The sequence below is a fragment of the Amblyomma americanum genome, chromosome 3 (genome assembly GCF_052857255.1).
Source record: "Amblyomma americanum isolate KBUSLIRL-KWMA chromosome 3, ASM5285725v1, whole genome shotgun sequence".
NCBI lineage: Eukaryota > Metazoa > Arthropoda > Arachnida > Ixodida > Ixodidae > Amblyomma > Amblyomma americanum.
In genome coordinates, this window is record NC_135499.1 from 191,910,127 (window position 1) to 191,932,250 (window position 22,124).

A 22,124-nucleotide genomic window follows, 5' to 3' on the forward strand; every position below is an offset into this window, starting at 1 on the left:
GAATAGGGCAGATGAGGGGCCCAATATACTGTACATTTACGTGCAAGAAGACATCAGTTTTTGAAACTGAAGAAGGCATACAGGAGAGAGTTAGTTTTTTTTTCTCAAGGCTGTGTAGGCTGCCAAGCAAAATTATTTTTGCAATCGTTTTGAATACAAGACAATTTTACAGAAAGTAAAAGAAAAGACAACCTTGTTGCATGACCAGTATGAGCCAAATCCATGACTTCTGCATGTCACATGCCACACCATTTTTCTACCCTTTTCTTGACAGTACAAAGTTATACCTTATCTCGTGACAAAGACCTTCATATTGATATACGAAAGGTTGAAGCGTGCAAAATAATTATGGTCCAAGCACCAAACAGCCGCAAGAACTGTGCTCCAGATAGCTGGAGAAATAAATGTGCAATAGTAAATACACTATCTGTTATATTTAACCAAGGTAACAGGTTTAAGAACCTTTACAATACCTTGACATGAGCACATGCTTAAGGTAAGAAAAATTCAGAGCTTCAAATGTAAAATTTGGGTAAAACAAGAAAGTATGCAGTACAGATGCAGTGCATTCAATACACCAATGCATATCCTTGAATGCCTTAACTACGGTGCGATGAACCATTTCCTCCAACTGATGCCACACGGCGACAATAAGACTAATAATTTCAAGGACATTTCTATAATATGTCTGCAGGGCTGGCATAGCCAACTTGTGAATTGTGAATATTGACATAAACTTACCCAAATCCTCGATGTCTATCTTATCACAGAGAGAGTCCGCATGAGGAAGCTGCAAAGATATAAACAAAGAGAAGCAAACAATTACTACCTCAGGGTGCTGACACATTGTACCTCCAAGCATTCCATAAAGATAATAAGAGACTATACACAAAGTTCATCATTTTTTTTTTTGTAGCAATCAGCAGCACCCTTTATAACTTACATAGGATAACTATAAACAAGAATTTTCATATCCCCTGTTCATGTAGTATTGTGCGCCTGCTGAAATCTCTTAGTATCAGGTGTTTCCCGAGGATTTGAAATTAAGGGAGGTGTATAAATTTCTAAGGGGGGTGCTGAGGGTAGAGGAGAAGCAGTAGTCAATTTAAATTTTTTATTTGTGTCACTGCGTGGCGCAGGACTAGCTACGTTCATCCTGAAAAAGACTGAACAACTACATCACTTTGCCCATGGATTAAAGTCGTATTTATGAATGGACAAAACTAAAGAACAAGGATTACATTAAATGTGTCGAGAAACTACACGACAGTTTCAACTACTTGCAATAAACCTTATAAAAAAAAACTAGCTGATCAGAACCACTCGTGTAATGCGACGGAAAACGCTGTGAAACACGCGTACCTGTGTATTAAATATAACAGATAAACTCAATAATTACACACACACACCAGGAAGTCAAAGCCATGCTCAACACTGTACACACAGGCAGAAGGCAGCTTTGATATCAGCCACAAGAATTTGCACAACATTGACACACCTAGATATGAATTTACGGCAGCTACACACAATAAGTGGTTGAATATGTACAAGCACAGACACTTCGGACATCCCGAATGTTCACTCAATTACTGCACTAGTAAAAGGAATATAAAACAAGTCATGACCACCTATTATGTACATTCAACTAATAAAGAAAAACTAAACCACCACAAATATATGTGCACTTTCCCAACCCCATTCCGAACAGTTACATCCGCCTGAGTTTCTTGCTAAACATCATGCCACTTTTCCAATAAAATTGATAGAAACACGTCAACCATTGTCAGTGGCATCTCGAGCATCTTGTAGTTCCGGGCCTTTAATGGCAATAATGATCAGCAGTTTATTCACATCGTTAGGGAGAAGACTGGTTCTTTTCGACATCAAAACTCGGTTGATGGCTGTGATAATTGTTTCAACAAAAGATGACCGACAACGTCTTGCAATTTGGGGAACATAGCAACAAAGTGGTGAACAACTAGAAGCAAAGATAGAAATGCTGTGGATGTCAGATCCTCCTTCAGTTGTCACAGGATGTTCCACTCTGATTCTAAATTCTTTCAGTCTTCTTCGTCGTACGGCAAGCTGACTGCTGCAAGGACTTTCCTCCAGTTTACTGTACTTCAATTTTTCGACATGCACACATAGAAAGATCGCCGAGTCCTCACGAGTTTGACAAGTGGTTGCCGAAGGTTGTAGAGAATTAAGTTTTTGCACTTGCTTAACTGATGTGTCAGGTTGCTCTTGTTCTAGTCTGTTAACAGCTCAATGGGAGTGCCATTTTCAAGAAGCTTCTCAGCAGTCGTTCGTACTTTTCTGTTCACTGCTTCCCCAGAAAGCTTCACAATTGGCTCCATGATCCCCTTAATCAAAGGACAATCATCGATCACTGTCGCTGTAGTTGACTGGATGGCGCTGTTCAAGGACACCAATGGCCTCAGGAAATGAACAAGTGTAATAACCTCTATCAATTTTTTTCTGACCCTGGCGGTAACAGCAGCTTAACACCTTTACTGCTCTTGTCCACACCATCTTTTAGAGCTTTCCAAAGCTAGTACCAGTGGCTCCAGTACTTTTGAGATCACAGTCAACGGGCACCCATGGAGAGCCACTGAGTTCTGCCTGGCTGGACCAGTTCCATCTTCCACTTGACAGTATCTTTGATTTTTTCGAGGGCACTCAGGCATTTAGGACTTACTTACGTTATACACCATCTTCTGTAAAGGCAGCAGAGTTAAGAAAATGTGGCAGGAGGCTGGCTCAACATTCACTGCATTCCTACTGGTGAGCTAAAGGTCAAGACACTGTTAGAATTCTTTTTTCACAAAGCACAAATTTCGGTTTTGAGTTTTTGCGATGTAGTGTCCGTTGACATATCTAGAGTGAGAAGAAAATTTCATACAAGATTTTTAAAATTGAAATTTCAAAAACGAAGGATGTCTTGACATGCTCTATGAGCCTACGAGTGAAAAAAAAAAAAAAAAAATGAGGGCTGATTCAAGTAGTAAGGCCGAGGCCAAGTGCGAAATTAGGTGCACTAGCAGTTTGGTTTTCCTTTCAGTTCTGGTGTTCAGATCCAGTGTTCCCAGATGGCAGTTCGGATAGCAATAATGAGTTAATGTCCATATTTGTGGAATTGGCCATTCTCTGCATTCATAGATCCCTGGGAGTCATCCAGGCATTCCTGGCACAGTGGTGCAGCGGTCAAGTTAAGATGCGCCACTGCTCTTCTATGGCAAGTGCTGCTATCGGTGGGACTTGGTATGCTTGGGCACAGCCGGTCTCGAGGGGAGCGTGCGCTTTTCTTCTTACGGCCTTCGCAGTGGGGTCTGTTTCCGCCTCCCGCCGCACCTTGGTGGGGTCGCCACTGCCCCACCGCTCCACCACTGCCTGCGACCGCCGTTCACGCGGAAGGAGAATGTGCGCTCGTTCCCGGTTGTAACCGTCAAGCCTTTATATTTTACCTTTACGCAAAGACTGCGTAGTCAGCTCCTTTGCCATGGGAGAAATCTGAAACAACGGATTAACGTTTGCGCGCTCTCTCCTTTAGCCAGGCTATGTGTGGTCCAATGTATGCTTCCAGAACAGACGTCAACACATTCTACCTTTATATTTGGCTTTTTTAAAAAGCAAGGCTATCAGCCTCTGTAGTTCGTCTTCCGGCAGGTATGATTGAGTGTGTAGAATGATATGCGACGCGTAACACTTGGACGGCATGTTTCAAAGAGTAAAGGATTCTGAAGCGTAAATATAGCTCCTGAAATTTCAACCGCACCTGCTTTAAGTTTGCAAAATAGCGGCATTAGCAAGAATTCATAGTGCTCCCCAGGAAAACGCATCACGTCATTTGCTAAAGGAACGGGTATAGGCGGAACCCAACCCTGGCCGCAGCAGCAGAGCACGTTGCACGCACGCAACGTCCAAGATCTCCTCTTGGAAAGGCATTTTGAAGTTCGGCGGCTTCTCACGAGCGCCCCAGTCCCACCCGATGACAATGCAAAAATTAAGTCAGTTGTTGACAGTAACTGCGCTCTTTCTTAATAAAAATCAGCCTTCACGAGCGAACAGACTTATCTGAGAGGCTATGACTACCAGCTTTGCATTATTCTCCTGCATTTCTGCAGCCTTGTGATCACTTTTGATAAACTTCCCGAGAGCATTAACTTTCCTCACACCATTCAGGAAATGAAGTAGCAACCCAAAAAGAAGTTTTCTGCAACCTAACGGAGCTCCACTAACCTCGTAGCAATGTGCATTATACCAGCTGGCTTAGCTTACAATGTAATGAAATAAAAATTAAAATTTGCGATGCATACATTTTAATACAAGTCCCTGAATTTAAGAGAATAGAGGGTATTGGACATTCAACTGCATAATCTGAGATTTTTTACAAAGATATTTAGGCCAAATATTTTCAGGCAGCTTCAGGACACGCTGCAGGTTGAATATACATGGACAACAAAAAATGGCACTCTTTATGGTAGCTGAAGCCAATCATTGGACATACATAATTTCTGAAATTGCAATACTCAATATGCGTCAATATCTGTGGCAGCATATGCAGCTTGTACTCGTTGGTTCTGCTATGTTCTGGTAGTGTTAGTCAGGCCATAATGATGACAAGAAAGCTTCCACCCAACTCAATAACTGTTTACTGGGTGAGCTCGTGTCTCAAACAGAAAGCAGTTCGGCGGCGCAGCGATAAAACAAGTGCTCGGTCTACTAAGGTCACAAAGACGGTCACTCTCGGCCTTGAAAAATTTAAAGGTGACAAGGAACTTGAAAGATCAGACGCCTAATGTGCTTACGACAATTTTGAACATGAAAATAGACTTCATGTTCAAAAGATGCGGCTAGTCATTACAGAGAAATCTGGTGGCCTCTCGTTTGACAAACAAAAGCGGAAAGGCCGCGTGCCACTGGCTTCGAGCAGAGAACAATGCATTAAAATGCTTCTCGACACGTGCTCGCACATTAGTAGTTAGCATTCTTTTTAGCTATCAGTACAGGCCTCTCGTTTAAGGAAGTTGTGACAAATATGAGGGTGAAAATAAGTACATTCAGGACGTGCGAAAAGCAATATCGGCGTAATTAAGTACTGTATATATGTCCCAGCAATCAATTTATTTGATAGTTCAACGTTAGTGTACATGAGTCTGACTTCCAAATCTAGAAGTATCATCTCAAGCCACCAGCTACGTCGCTATCGCGTTTACGGCTGACGCGTAGAAGAGAATTTTCTCCACGATATGGTACATTTCTATGGGACGAGCTCAAAACTTTCGTTCTCTGAGTTTTCAGTCTCTTCCCTTAGCAATAATTTGTCATTTAATCATGGATCATGAGACATACGAGAGAGAGTGATCACAGTATTTCCTTCTGGATTTCAAACCACAAAGGTTCTACATAGTTCTGAGGAATGGGAGGGTGATTCCTCATTTTAAATGCTTTCATCAAGCCAAGTTTGTGATGAAGAATATGTGCACATGTGGACTGTGTTGAAGATACGCAGCTAAAGCATCTGCATTTTGTTTTCTTTGATTTCGGTGCAGCGCTCACCATGAACCAGCGGGCTACAGCGTGCTGCCGCAGATAAAGGCGTGGAGCCTGCGGTAGGGTCATCACGCCTCTAGCGGTGGCGGGTGGCGTAACACCCGGAGAAAAACTCGCATTGCTTCAGCGGCGAATGCAAGGGCTGTATGAAAGAGCACGCGCGCCCCCTCGAGACCGGCCGTGGCTTGGGTTAGAGTGTGACCTAGGTTGCTCTTTTCGACCAGCCTCTTACGATTGAATGAGCTGCCACCTGACACGGTGGGAAGGTTGCTCGTTTATGTAATCACACACACACACACACACACACACACACACACACACACACACACACACACACACACACACACACACACACACACACACACACACACACACACACACACACACACACACACACACACACACACACACACACACACACACACACACACACACACACACACACACACACACACACACCTGGGCAGATGAGCAGCTAGTCCATTATTATTATTATCATTATTAGTGTATCTTTTTTTTTTGTGCAGATAACGTGACCTATAGCAATATATTCCGCCGTTCAGCTGCTTTGAAATCCGAAAGTTAATTTTGCTAGGTGAAGGCAAATTCAACGCGGCAGTTTGTTTACTATAATTTCTTGCGCAACATTACAAAGAAAAGAATATGCAACAAATATTTTGTGTACGTACTTCCCTGAAAAACAAAACAAAAAAACGAAACGATACCTTGAAAAGCAACAGCTTATGCGTTTTGTAGAGGCTTCCATGCAAATTCTTCCCGATAAAAACTACTGTCGCAACGAACAACCGCTGCGTGGGGATAAATTAAACATAAGAAATAAACGCGCATGATACGAGATAATTAAGCAGACGCCTTTTTGGCTTGGCGCGTTGACCTGGCTGCCCACACGAAGGCGAGCGCGGGTGCCACAAATAGGCCACGCTCCTCGGCCGCGCATCGATGGAAAGGGGCTCGCGAAATGTGGAAGCAGCAGCAGTCGGCCGCGCCGCCTAACGATCTGTTTGTCACCGCGCGACTTTGGCAGTGCAGCCACTACGATACCACGACGGCGAGGAGGACCGCGCTCGCCTCCGCTTCGCCGAGATCGGGTGTCGACCCAAGGGCGAACGCCGATCGATCCGCAGACGTGCTGCTGCTGGTCGCGGCAGACGTGCCACAGGGCGGGCGCGCACATATCGGATCGAACGTACTACATGCGCCGCCAAAGAAACCCTCCCGAAGGCCGCCGAGCCATTGGCCGAGTCCCGCCTCCCACCGAAGCGGCGTATTTTGCTCAACCGCCGGGGCAGCGCAGACGGGTCAGACGCAGGTTGTCATAACAACACGCACCGTATACACGCGCTATATCCGGACACTATACGCCCCGTCAGCTGTTCGCACGAGGAGGCCATGGCACCACGACGACCGCGCTTCGCCGAGATATACGAGCGGGATTTCATTCACGAGGACGAAAAAAAAATATATGCATTATCGCAATCCGAAGAATCATTTCCTGCGCTGCTGTGCCGCGATGAACCAAAATAGTGGAAAAGAAAATAAGAAAAGGAACAATTCACGCGAGTTGGTCAGTTGTGACAGGAGAATGCGACGCGCTAGAACGCGATTAAAATGCCTACTCTCGGGAGGTCCGTCGTCTTCCGCACTGCGGAATTTGTTGTGTGTTCTCTCAGTAAACTACGTTGGTTATTTACGCCCATTTAAAATTAAACCATCAATATATATTTTAAAGATCTTAATCCACCGAAGCTGGAAGTGAATTAGCGCACACACAAAAAGAAGCTTATTAATCTGGATGTTGGAAACAGCATGATGACAGTTGCTGACAAGTGGTAGCGGCTGCTATTACTGCCATCGCGCCGTTTTATAGTGAAGAGAGCTACATGAAACTTCATTACCTATATGACATTTAATTTTTACAGTTTGGTTTATGAACCAAAGTCATGTAATAGTTCAAACTAAAGTTTCGGTTTCCTTTAAATGCTGATAAATTAATATGAATATAATCATTATCATCATGGCACAAAGCGCTTATACATGCCGCTGGGCGCGCCAATTCACCGTTGTCAACATTTTTTTTTTACTTTCATACACTACACCCCAAGAGGCATTATTCTATCAAACAAAATACTATAGTTGACTGGGTATGCCTCATAAATAAGGAAAAGCGAAGTTTGCAGATGCCGCCCGCCGCACATCAGCGTTTCCTCAGGCAAAAGGGTAATGCGGACGGTGATGACTTAATACAAATATCAAAATGTTACTCTTAGCGAGAAGTAAAACACATCCCCGAGGGCAGAATATGTTTGCACGGGCGCCAGCGAGCGCTGCCAAATCAAGCGGAAGAGGGTCGCTTCAAATGAGACGCAACCGCACGGATCAACGGTTCGAAGATCGCTGGGGCGTGCGCCGTAAGCACACAACATCCGTCAACAGCGCGCGGGCGGCAGGGCCCGACCCAGCAGCAGTACGTGCCCGGGCAGGAGGCGCGCCGATCCGCCGAGCGCAACGCGGGCACGTAGTAACATACGAAATTCGCTCACCGCAATGGCAACTCGCTTGGCCGCAGCCGCAACCTGGGTGAGTCGCGAGGGGAGCGTGTGGCTGCGGAGGCGACGCATCTTGGAAAAGATGCCGTCGGCACGCGGGAGGGACCGCGACGAAGGGGTCTTGGCCAACTTCTTCATGGCGAACGGGCGCGGGGCTCGCAGACGACACGTTCCGGAGAACAGACAGCCGAAGTCCGGCGGTGGCGCAGGGCGCTACAGCAGCAGCACCAGCAACAGCACGCGTGCCAGTTCAGTGCGTGGCCAAGCGGCGTTGCGACGATCGACCGCCCAGCATCATGCCCGTGGCAACGCGGGCTGGACGGCCGGAACCCGTGGCACGCGGGGCGCTCCGCTTCAACCCGCGTTGAAAGCGCGTGCCGCAGATCGCACAGCGCCGGTGCCAATGTAGGAGGCTGCGGTACGAGATAGGCGGCGGCCGCACGACGAGAAACAATGTACGGGCACTAATACTGCAGCCGCAGCAGCACTGCCTCGGAACGTCGGATCGCACGCCAAAGCCGATCAAAGTCGAGATGGACGCAGGGGGCGGCGGGAGAGCCGAAGAGCACTGGCGGCGGGGGAAAAAGAAAAAAATAACCAACACCCTCAAGCGCACGGGCATGTTGCGCCATCTAGAGCGAGAGCTATAAACCCCGGTCCTGAAAGGAGCGGACAGCGCCAGATTCAAACACCACTACAACCAATACTGCCAAAAGAAAGCCCCAGCTGTTCCATATTCCGACTGCGGCATCACTATATGCTCCGCTATATCACACTGCAACCTCGTTCACAGTTCAGACTTACGCTCGTTAAAATGAGCAGCATGACGCTGCATTGACATAACTCCTCTACACTAGCAACAAACCGTATGCACCGCTGTAATATTCTTGCACGCCCGCGACGACGGTTAAATAACTCACCCCCCCCCCCCCCCCCCCCCCCACCTCGAAAAGCTCACGACTGTAACCTACCAACACGAACAACACCTGTTAAATTTCAAACACTTTGTTTTTCTTCGGCGGTGTTCACCGGCCTGAACAAGCAATTTCAGCTCGATATTGCTCACATAACGGAAGTGTTTGTCGCCGAAGTAAAAGACCTGCATGAAAAATCACGTATACATCTCGTTCCTCGCATACGTCATAAAGTTCATTACCAATTATCTCAAAATACGAACAGTAAAAGAACAAACTTCACATTTCAAATGCTTGAAGAGATATTCAGATAATGTAATGTACGTGTCACCGGATTCACGAGTCAAGCCGAAAAAAATAACGCACAAACTTTGCTGGGCGCATTGCGGACACACGCCGAACAACACGATTCAGCGACCAGACACACGAAAATTCGGCTTTCCTCTCAGCGACAGTGCGCATGTATTCTTCATTACGAGCCATACTATCACAAAGAATAATTCAATCAACGAGCTCAATTTTTTTTTTCTACGATGTGGCCGTTGTAGCACTTGTTTTCCAGAGCAAATCGAGAGTAGCGTGAAGTCAGAGTGAGTACGCAAAATTTATGTCGTTCATTGTGACGTCGGACAGTGACATAATTGGCATTCCTGCCCGAAATTGCCAGCTGATGAAGAGAAAGCTGTCTGCAGGCCGAGACCGCGATTGCTACGAGGTAAACATGAAAAGTGGCTTTTGAGGAAAGGGAATGACGCAGTAACTTCCTCACAAAGTAAAAATCAGTGCTATGGCTCTTTCTGGCTGTGTTGGCTCTGACGTTAGACCGGCAGCACAAGACACATTTTTGTTGAGAAAACTGGATTCCAAACTGCAAAATGTTTTGTACGGTAGCATTTCGAGCCTTCAGTGTGGCGGCGTGCCACCGTGTGGCTGCCCCGCCACGCTGTCACGTGGAACCACGTGGCTGATCACGTGGTTCGTCACGTAGATGGTCACGTGACCAAGTTCCACTGGGCCGGCTGTAGCTATCGCGTCACTCCAGGATTAACCAGTCTAAACTACCGCCAATTTTTTTTTCTCGCCAGTCAATCTTCTAACTGGTGACGCCAAGACGGCCAAAGGACTCCGTGATCACCATTAGAAGTAATTGGCTGTGCATTTCGGCCTCAGGGATCCACGCAATTTTCTTCACGTCATCGCTTCCGGAAACGGCCGGTGGTGGCGATACCTGCATTTCATGCTTTGATATTCTCTGCAGCTCATTAAAGCTCCGTTTTTAGTGAAAGTAGAGTCATCTGAGCCATACTGAAATGCATTGAAGCGAACTTGCAATTTGTTCTACCTGTCCCTACAAACCACAATGTTTCACGACCGGCATGCGATGCGCATAAGAAAGTCGAATTTTGTTACTGCTGATGACAGCGAATGGGCTAGCACTACGGGTGTGCGAATGCTCGATTTTTTCGAATAGTGGATTGAATGGGCTACTAGATTCGCTGAACGAATCGAATAGTGCAGGTTCGAAACTGCTAGAAAAACGATTAGAATCCGCTCTAAAGTTTTCGGACAGTTTTCGAATAGGGCATGCTGTAGATTTTTTTTTTTTAAACGACTTCGAAGGCAGAGCTCGCTCCGACGCCGCACAGCATGCTGCCGAAATGGTGTGTGTGGGAAGTATAGTGTTCCAGCGGGAAGGCAGGTTTAGCGCCACGATCCAGCCTATTGGTGTGACAGTGTTCAAAAAAGCTCATATATGTCAAGTGCACATTTGTCGACATTTGTCAAGTGAACTAGCCATTACTTTCTGCTCCGGCCTCCCTCGACTTTATTTATGAAGACAAAAAACCGACTTGACTTAATTTATACATTGAACGACGCGACAGGGTTCAGCAAAATTTAGTAAAACTACCCTTCATACCCGAAACCAGAGGTCATGGTTCCTCTGATCTGCTGAGATGTGGCGCTATACTTTATTCTCTGTCGTCCGACAGCAGCAAAAGGTAATAGTCCTACGTGTATGGCATGACAGTGAGAGTTAGACGTTTTTAGCATACCGGAGACGTACTAGCGGAGAAGTATACCGATTTTACATACGGGAGCTGCGAATGTGCAGTGGCATTGTTGGGGTCAGGCAGGGCCACTGCGCGTGCGCAGCCGGCGTCCGGTAAACCGCGATACGTCTCCGCTAGTACGTCTCCGGTATGCTAAAAACGTCTTAAAGAGAGATTTAGCATACCGGAGACGTACTAGCGGAGACGAATACCCGTTTTACATACGGGAGCTGCGCATGCGCAGTGGCATTGTTGGGGTCAGGCAGGGCCACTGCGCGTGCGCAGCCGGCGTCCGGTAAACCGCGATACGTCTCCGCTAGTACGTCTCCGGGATGCTAAAAACGTCTAATTGAGGTATTTAGCATACCGGAGACGTATACCAGTTTTACGCACACGCCTCGTGCGCCCGCACGCAGTAGTCCTACCCAGCTGCACGCTTGTCACTGCGCATGCGCAGCTCCCTTGCGTAAAGTCAGTATACGTCTCCGCTAGTACGTATTCGGTATGCTAAATCTCTCTAATTTAAACTGTGTCCTTCGACAGTTGCAGCCCCATTTCCATATTCGGATCGGCTCTTTCACTAGTCAATTCATATTCGATCGGTTTTGTAGCGACTGCTACACTATACGCCATATCTTCGAGCCTTAAGAACGTGGCCACCCCTGGTCACGTGGTTGGTCACGTGACCTGCCACGTATTATTGGTCACGTGGTGCGGAGCAGCTGCTGCTGCCGGCGGCACGGCGAAACCGAGCTGCAACAACTGTGCGCATGCGCAGTGTCAAGTGGGACGAAGATGAAGGAACGCCCAGCGAAACGGATCGGCGAAAGACTGACTTTGCAATTAGACTGAGCTAGTTCCACTCGGCCAGATGTATAGCTATCGCGTCACTCCAGGTTTAACCAGAAGTAAACCACAGCCATTTTTTTTTTAACTACAATCGTTTTCGAATCAATTTCGAAAAAAAAAGCACTATTCGTACACCCTTATCACCGTATCTCAAGATACGTGCCGCGGCCTCAGAGATCAGGCACCGAGTCAGGGTTGAACACTGCTGCGTCGCCCCATCATGGAAGTCACGTATTAGCATTCTCACCCGCCTAGACCGACTGCGGCAGCTTGGGGCCGCCCGTTTTCAAGACAGCCATCCAAGAAGACTACTGGTTCCAGTACTTTCAAATAACTTAGGACGCGCACTATTTGATTCGTTCAGCGAATCGAACAGAGGGATACTCGATTCGCAATGAGAAAATTTCGACTACAGTCGAGCCCACTTACAACAGCCGCAGATATAACGAACGCTCGCTTATTACGAAAGAGGGCTCTGTTATCGTCAAAGTATGTATTATGGCTAACGGAACTGCGTCGCAAATAAAAAGAAAAGAACAACCGTGGCCGCACCACTCGCTTATAACGAAAGAGGAGGCGCCCTAAGCTCGCACCCGGAGCAGAAAAACGAGCGCTTCCCGCCAGCGCGGAAGCCGAAGAGCGTCTGCCAGCTCCCGCGATCTCCCCGAAAGAAAGTGGCGGCCCCCTCAAAAACAGCAAAAGATGGCACTGAAGTTGAAGTCACCCGCCGGCCAAGCAGGCAGACTACGAGGCCAATCGGTGCGGTACCATTCAGGCTCCGAAGGTGTCCTGTCAGCGGTGCGCCACCAGCTCCGGCTGATTAGCAATTTACAGACCACACACAGTTAAAAACACACAACAGAGTTAAGTCCGCAGTTAAGACGCCTTTGTTCGAGGAAAGGAGTAAAGCCGCGCGGTTACAACTGGCTGCGGAGTGCAAAACAAATCGCTTCATTTGGGCATATCTGGTCTGATAGGGCTTAACGTCCCAAAGCGACTGTGGCTACTATGAGGGACGCCGTAGTGAAGGGCTCCGGAAATTTCGACCACCTGGGGTTCTTTAGCGTGCACTGACATCGCACAGTACACGGGCCTCTAGAATTTCGCCTCCATCGAAGTTCGACCGCCGCGGCCGGGGTCGAACCCGCGTCTTTCGGGTCAGCAGCCGAGCGCCGTAACCACGGAGCCACCGCGGTGGCCTTCCGTAGGGCAGCGTTTTTGGACTCAGAAATGACGGATGACACTGCTGAGTGGATTTGTTGCAGTGCTTCGTTGATGGGCGGGTTGATTTTAATGATGCGTTTGCTGGCGTCGGTACTGCAGAGCTGTACCACCGACGAATCCATCGCACGTACGAGCATTCCCCGGCTGCCGGCCAGGAATCTGACGAAGACGGTTATGAGGAGAGGCCGACCTACCATCAGATGCCGTGAACGCTTCTACCGCGATTAATTATAACGCGTCCCTAAGGCACGTTATCTGCACCGAGGGCCTCGGTAAGGAACACATGACTGCGCCGTAGAGCTTGGAACTCGCCGTATAATACGGCTACGGTTGAAAAAGCTGACGCGCGTAATGGAGCTTTTAAAGAAAGAAACTCCCCTTTTTTTCGACACTGCATTTTTGGCTGTAATAAGAGAAGTCCGCTTACTCTTCGGATACAACGAACGATATCCGCGCGACCGCCAGGTTCGTTATAAACAGTGGGCTCGACTGTATTCGCACACCCTCATACTTGCATTGGAACTCGCGCTTCTGCATGACAGCCCAATGTGACGCAGAATTAGGCGCCCGATCTTGCGGTCGGAACAGAGAGTACGCGTTCTAATGACATGTAGAGACGATATTTTCACTGAAAACGAAGCTTTCACAAAGATGAAGAGGTGAAAAAAATGAAATATATGTGTCGCCATCACCGGCCATTTTCGCAATCAAACTGCGGTACGTCAAGACAGTTTTGTGCACGCGGATCCCCGAGGCTAGGCTACATCGCTATCAAAAACGGTGATCACGGAGTCGTTTTCGGTTCTGACGTGACGAATTTGAATAAAAAAATTTTTAAACCCACTCTTCTCAGGAATAAACGCAGCTCCGACCCGGCGACTCAAGCAAAGATAATCCAACTAGCCGAATGACGCTACCAGCGCCTACGAGATTCTGGCTCCCGTCCAAAGCAGGGGTGTTAGCCCCACAGTGTGGAAATAAAGTTACTGATGATGGCGATGATGACGTCAGGTAATGTAATGATGATGACGTCAAAGTAATGTAATGAAAGGAAAGGTGAAGAGGTCGGCCGGCGGTGAGGTGACCCTGGCCCGCCACTCCGCACTGGGGAAAAGGAAAGTAAAAGGAGAGTGAGGGTAGCGAATGCAGTGTGATGATGTCATAATACAATGAATCGCTTGGAGTGGCCTGGGTGGCACTCATCTCGCGAGACGACATGTAGCACACGGAGCGCAGGTCTTCCTCACGCAGCATATGCCTTGCACACACGCACAGAAACATTAAAATAGCCAGGGAGAGCCATACAAATCAGCAGAGGTGGGTATAGTTGTCTCTGGTGCCCTTTTACGGACAAAAACGGAAACGGAGGCCGGAATATAAGCGAACGGGTCGGCAGCGCCCCGCGGGAATCGAACAGATCATCAGGCTGCCTTAATTGAGCACGAACTTATTCGACGGGGCACGTTCTGATCACCGAAAATGGCTGCGCCTCCACAACGGCAGTTACATTTGTCTCCATATACTATTTTTCTAGCCGCGCGCAGCTTGTCGCGGTTCGTTCCTCAGGGCCCAAGGGGGGCCTCTAGTGTTTCAAGCACCGATGGAGAGGGAAAATGGAAAGAGAGAGAGAAAGAGAAAGTGGCTGGCTGCCTGCTTTACTCATCGTTTTATGCAAAGGGGAGAAATAGTTTTCAAAGGTCGTTGTTATCTCAGTTTATGCCACAGACGTGAAACAAACGATCCCCGCGCTCTGCCAGTGTGCTCGTTGCTGCTGTGTGGCCTTGGAGCTGGGCGGCCAGCTGTGGGCTGACTCGTGGTGTGAGGGCACGGGTTTCCCATTTTTTCTTCCACCCTTTGTATGTATGGTGCTGCCAACTTTGTATTTTTCACCGCCCCTGGTTTCAGAAAACATGTTAATGACGGCGAAAATCACTGCGAAATTTTCGAAACGACAGAGAAGAAACATTTCGACTACCACTGAAAAGAATAAAGAACGGTTGCTTGCTTCAGATTCACGCAGTCCCTACATTCTGACACGGGGGTTCTGGAGGGGTCTGAGATTCCCTGAGACACCCCTGACTTTAAGTTAAACTTCCCCGCACGAAGATTTCTCGCTTAATTAGCAAAAAAAAAAAAACTTTACGAATCATCTCGTTCCCTCCCTGATGCTGTTGAGTGGCAATTCAAACGGATATATCCCGCTTTCTCAGCGGTTTTTTTTTTTAAACGACGTAAAAAATGAAGATAAACAGCAGAGACAAACATCTGTCTCTGCTGCTAACACATGTGTCAAACAGCTAACAATTCCACGACAGACTTTGCAGTAAGCATTCGTTTGTGAAGAAGAAAAAAATGAGAGGAAAGTCAAGGCGTCCCACAGAGTGGCATGTCCAGGGTGGCCCTCCTCTCCCACGACGCATGTCGCGGGGTGAAGGGCGCGGGCGACACCACTGCGGCGACGCGCGAACAAGCCCAGCGCCGCTGCTGGGTTCACGGCGAGGCTGCTGTCACGTAGCACACGCCGACCGCGCAAGGCCATTCGCCGCCGCCAGTGGACAACACCCAAGGACGCGTGGCCACCTGGCGAGCGTGTGTGTGTGTGTCCACCACTCCGGGGAAAGCGCGTTCGCCAGGTTCCAACAGGGAGGGAAGCAGAGAATCGTGCGGTTTCATTCAATGGCCCCACTTCACAGCGTCATCTAACTGCGGCTGAGCAGGCAGGCCGTTCGAAAGGCCGACGCCGTTGAGGGCAGCAAACGCCTATTACACTCGACTTCGAAAACGCGAGCAAAGAGGCACACCAACACCAGAACACCCCCACACCCCGAACTGTCCGCGTACGCCCACTGATGAGATCGAGGTCTCGCAGTCCTTGAACGCAGAGAAAACAAAAGGGGGCGGAGCCGGGCACCCCACGCGCAAGCCAGGCAGACAACAGAAGCCGGAGGTGTGACGCAAACGAATGAGGCCACAGAACGAATCGGACAGACCGAGAGTAAACACAGGCTGCGAAGCACACAGCCTCTCGAAACCAGTTCCAATGCCAGAGAAACAGGAGAGGGCAAACAAAGAAACGGATAAATGCACCGTATGAACACAGTGCTATGATGGGACTGCGAAAAGAAGAAATTAATACCCCTGTCACACGGGCATTTCGAGGGCCCTCGAACCGATCGTCTATCGACTCAAAGGCGATCGAGCGCTGCCACACGGGCAGTTTCAATGGCGATCGAGTCAATAGCCTATCGAGTCAACGGAGTAGCGCAGAACTCCATCGAGATTTCGAGGGCCTTCGAGCGCTGCCCAAGGTTGCTAGCGTTACTTCGAGCGGCGCCAAGCGCACTTTCGTACACGACACATTCATCGTGCAAAAGCATGAACAAACATTATTCGCATAAAATATAATACAAGCAGCCTGTAAAATTATTTTAAAATTATATTAGACTGGTTTTAAGTGCATTAAGCGCATTAATTTTCTGTTACAGTCTTTGCGTTGCTTGCGTACTTAACGTTGACAACATGGCGGCACCCTGCCCGCCCGCTTCACAGCGATAACAGCTTCGTCGCTAATCCCTCAAAGCAATATCGTGTGCTAAGCTGTTGTATTCGCCTTCGATTTGCCCATTCTTACCTTCGCATAATGTTTCAAGAGGCAAATAGCTTTTGTTTTTCAGATATCATGGCGATTTCCCAGGTCTTAAGCCTGACGAAGCAGCGCTCCGACGCAGTTGGACTGGTTTGGTTTTGGCTCGTCTTGTATTAGAGTGGCTACAGCAGTCTATGCATATGTCCGTCGCGTACGTGCAATTAAAAGGGTGTTGAACGACTTTCGCGTATGCGTGTATTTCAGCATCTAGTATACATTTATCAAATGTTTTTGTTATTTTTGCAAAATCCAAAGTAACGATTGTGGCGCCACACACCCGTGGCGTAAGACACGAGAACCATTTCAATGGCCATTGAGATTTGCCGTGTAGCAGCGGCGAGTTCGATGGCGATTGAGAATCTCGAAGACCCTCGACTCGAGGGTCATTGAAACTGGCCGTGTGACAGGGGTATAAGGGTTCCAGCCAGTGGGGACGCCCATCGCACAAATTTTTGCTGTCACTATTTAACAGCACCGCCAAGTCACACACGCGAACAACAGCTAAGGCGAACAACAGCTAAGGTGAACAGTGGTCTCACTCCTGGCACGGCCCCGATTCGCGTCGAGCGCCATTTGAAACCACCTATAGGGCTCCTACAAACTCGAGGACCACCCAATCCGTGGGCGTTAACACATTCCCCATATGAAACGGCTGAAAATGAAACCCTCTTCATTTACAGGGGTAGTGGCGCTCTCTCTCTGTTGGTGTGTGCGTGCGTGTGCGTTCTTGTAACTACACATTAGCGTCCTGCCCTCCAGCCTCACCGAGCACTCGTTCCCTGATGCGACACACGTGCGCAGCCGAGTGCGGTTTCCTCGCAGAACGACACTGCTCTGCAATGCGTGCCCGAAGCCAAGTGGAAGCTGGCAATAACGGCCGGAACAACACGCGGCAATCCGTTCTGTGCAACGGGGAAACGCGAGGAGTAATCAGGAGCTGAGCGCTGCTAGCAGGCCGCAAGCGACGGGTGACGCTTACAGCGCGGACTTGGGCAACAGAAGTTGGGCAGCACGCGTCATATAGATTGAGCCGCATCAGGCATCGTCGAGGAAGCCTGCCCCCCGACACTACACAGGAGGATACTGCGAGCAGCGGGTCGCTTGGGTTCACCAGCAACTATAGGGCCTCTAACTGGCTCACACAGAAGGCACGGCGTCATTTGGAACTTTCGTCCCGTGGGCATCTGTACGGTCTTCTGACCAGTATTAAACACATAATTAATCTACACAGATGACAAACCAAACAAGGAAGACAGGGACACTCGAAACACGACCAGGGAGAGACAACGGGGAAACACGGTTCAGTTCGGAGTGAGACTGTCTCCCCCTCACTAGCTCACTTTATCTCGCCGCTGCGCGGTATACCTCCAAGTCTCCGAAGTGAGAGCGGCAGTACTTTCGTCAGCACAGCCCCCGCTCGTAACGCCGTTGTTGTCGCTGCTGCTGCTACTGCCGCCGCAGCTACGAGCCACCAGCGCGCACACAAAACGTGATCCGCGGTTGTCCAGAGAGTGCGCGAGAGCAGGAATTGCGCCAGCGGCCCAGCCGCAAATTGCACGGACGCTAAGCTGGGCTCATCTCTATGCGAAACGCGCGGCCGCAGCACCACTCGGCCGGTTTCCCAACGGCCGTGCCAAGATACGCGGCACGGCGCCATTGTGGTCGGCTGCTGCCGGATTCCCGAGCGAAAACAGAAAGAAGAAAGCCCCGGTATTTTCCCCGGACCTGCGAGCGACGTGGAGACAAACATCTCGCGTACACGTCGCTGGCCGCAGGTATCACTGGCGTCATCACCTCGCCAGCGCTACGACGCCGAATGTGCCTCCTCGTGAGTGCTGGTGCTTGCGCTGGAGTAAGGCTGCTCCAGACGCTGTGCTTCGCTCTGGGCGCCCGCATATACAAACGTGTTGGGGGGATAAATAAAATAAAAAGGCTAAAGGAAACAATGACGCATTATAGTATATCGCGGCTCAACAGACGACGCATTACGGCGCAGGCTGATGCTTACTTTAATACGTACTACACCCCTTCGTTTTCTTTATCCCTCTCACCTTTCAGCGCCATTACCAGCAGTTCGCGAAGCGCCGCACCGCGGCGCGGTTTCAGCAATACCGATCAGCGCCTCCGCGTCGGCAATACAAACGCACGCCCACCCATTCTCGGAACGTAAAAGCAAACACAAAACTGGGTGAACGAAAAGCACACACCCAAGGCCACCCGCAGCACTCGGGCGATTAATATCCCCAGGAAGGCCTTTAGCTACTGTCTCGCCCAGTCCCCTCCTGGGAACTCGACAACTGCCGTTGTGTACGTGATGTAATCGGTGGCTGACGTCAAAGCACGCTTTGAGAAGAATACAGCTTCGCCTCATACGTGGGGCTCGTGTTGTAAGGACGCGTGACGACCCGCGCCATCACAGCGCGGACATGCTGGCTCGCGACGACCGGCGGCTTTCGTACTTCCTGTCGAACAGCTGCGTTGCTGCGGCACTCGCGCTGCACTATCGCTACAGTTCGCGTAGCCAGTGGCGACACTGCTTAACGTGACGCTGCTCTATACACGCGTCGTCTCGACACTTTTTGACGGGCACAAAACAAAACAAAGAACGTAAAAGAGCCAGGAAACGCGAGCTTGTTGTAAAACACCGTGCTTTAAGCTCGTCACGCACAGTTTTTAGTCGAAACTTTAGCTTTATAAAGTCCAGGGGTTGGCTTCTAGGCCATGTAGTGGACATAAGCTTGCAGCATCCGTGGATGTCCTCGGTATCGGAAGGGGCAAGACCAGAGTTCCTCTTGCACTGCAGACATTGGGAACGCAGGGGATCCATAACGAGCCACACGTCTTACTAGTGACGGCTATCTCAGGACTACTGAAGCTGTTACCACCACCACCACACGTCGTGGCCCATAAAAAAAAAAAACACTACGCTTCTGACAAAGGGTGCACGTTACTTCTGCACATTCAACGCGCAAATGTAAGGTACAATCGGCGTCAAATGAAATGCGAACACCGGAGCGCGTGGCAAACGGTCAAGCTTAGGCCGTCTGCCTGTCGTTATCGATTACAGGCGCGCTCTTCCGGTTTGCGATAGTTTTCTTTTGTTTTATTTGACTTTGGCTTCTTCGCTTTGCCGCTGGAGCGCCACATTTCATGCTTTTCAGCGATCACAACTTGCACAGCGTGGTTTCGCGGGCGGCAGCGAGTGAAGCGAGCGGCCCTATCTCCCTGGTCGACCTTCATTTTTTTCGCAGAACAGGCGCTTTAGCACCACGATGATGGCAGAAAAAATCGAAGCGCTGCAAGCCAGGGCCCTATCAGCGCTCACTTTACATACGCGGGCGACAGCCGCTGCCGCCAGAGGAACTGCGCTGCGCCAGTTGCGCTCCAGTGGCAAAGCGAGAGAACGAACTCAAGAGAAAACAGAAGAAAAAATGTCGATAACCGGATGCGGGCGCCTATCGCTGCTAGCGACAGGCAGACGGCCTAAGCTGGACCCGTTCGCCACGCGTTCCGCTGTTCGCATTTCATTTGACGCCGATAGTACGTACATGACGAGCCTTGGAGCTGCAGTCACGAAATTCTCTAACACGAAAGGCGTCAAACGCCAGCCGAGCCGCGAAAAGAGCGCGCTAAAAACAGCTCGCACGCGCGCAGAAGCTGCTGCTGCAGAAGCTTCACTCGGTGCCACTGTGGCGCGACGCTCCGAGGAAAATCCTGACGTACCGCCGAATAAAGCACGAGGAAAGTTGCCCAGTACAACGACAGCGAGGGAAGCCTGGAACATCGGCTGACGAACTTGCGCACGATGTCGTGCAGAATCCGTACATCGATGTCGAAACAACGTAGCTGTGAGCACATATCACCAGGAACTGAGACTCGATTTTCACGAAATCGCAGCGAACTAGTCTAAGACCCGTTTCACATGCATGCGATTTTCGCCTGCGACACTGCGAATTCCGTCGGTCTGCGACTGGGGAGGGCCGTCGGTCTAGTCGCAGACGGCTTGCGATCGAGTTCCGCCCGGTTGGAATTCAGTCGCAGTGTCGGTGTGTTCGCTCTGCGACTGACCATTGAGAAGCGCCGAGACAGCGTGCGGTCACGTGGGAGCTGTTACCGCGGTGGAAGCAAAACTGTTTATTCTAATGAAAGCATACGGAATAATGCCTTGCATCTAAAAATACGCTGGTCATAAAAGCATCAACACATTCGTGTGACGTTTCTGTCGCGTTTAATAATGGGTTGCCTATGCCAAACATCAAGCAACCTTGCCTGTCCCTCCGACCGAATTCGTTGTGTCGGTGTCGCATGTGAAAGCAGTGACCGAAATCGCACTGCGGCCTCACCGGATATTTTCGGTCCAGTCGCAGCATGTGAAACGGGCAAGGAACGACGCGAGCGGAATCACGTTTCTATTATACGTAAGTGGTTCGCCGGCGCACTTAGACATTGCTGCCCGATGTTTTGCTGTAAAAACATACATAGAAGCGCTGTTACTTGGACGTTTCCACTATAACGAGATGGAATAGCCGCTAAGTGTCGTCGCGTGCATTTTCTGGTGCCAGCAAAATACGGAGTAAAAATGAGAATAACTTGCCACGTTGTAGTGGAACGCTTGCGGGACCACGACAGTGCGGATGACATCAGGCATCCAGCCTATAGAAGATGATGTCCCCGTACTATAAGTGTCATTACAAGCAAATGAGGCGGTATTCATTATTTCAAGTGCGAAGCGATTTGCGTGCGACTCTGTCTGCACTGGTATAGGCCTTATCACGGCATGCGTGTGTGGTGATGCGGTGCTTCGCCATCTACGCAGAGCAATGTTCGTTATGCTTTCATTCCATTCCACTTAATTATTTTTTTTTTCATCTTCCTTATTGTCCCCATTGCCCCGCTAGTCACTGGACTCAGTCACACGAGCGGATGGTAAGAACCGAATAAGATCGGACGAATAGAATCATAATGTGCGAGCTCACATTCACTGCGTGCCTTCAACCACTGCTTGCCAAAAAACTGGGAGCGCAAGGAGAAAAATAACTGCTTCGTGGAAAGAGCGCGCCGGAAAAAGCGACTCATTGGTCTCGCTTACAGCTTTACATAAGGCTAGAAATTTACATATTTAATGTAGCGCGTCGTTAATAAATTCATGAGCAAAAAAAAGGGGGGGGGGAAATCTGCGCAGCTTTATCAGTTAAAAACTGAAGCGACAGTGAGACTGGCAAACGTTTTTAGCTTGTTTACTGCGGGAAGCAACATCAGAATAAATAAGTCTTGCTTGCCTGTAAAGCTTCTAGTTTTGTCTTTCCCCGTTGCATAATTC

At 49.2% G+C, this 22,124-nt stretch overlaps 1 protein-coding gene across 7 annotated transcripts in view; it reads right to left on the bottom strand.

The window, feature by feature from the left end:
* Positions 1–22,124, bottom strand: part of LOC144125713 (5'-AMP-activated protein kinase subunit gamma-1-like) — a 261,476-nt gene that overhangs the window by 27,383 nt on the left and 211,969 nt on the right. For all 7 annotated transcript variants that reach the window (XM_077659350.1, XM_077659349.1, XM_077659353.1 and 4 more), the window contains one exon: positions 742–790. In XM_077659350.1, the coding sequence (XP_077515476.1) occupies positions 742–790 (49 nt within the window). The remainder of the gene's footprint in view (positions 1–741; positions 791–22,124) is intronic.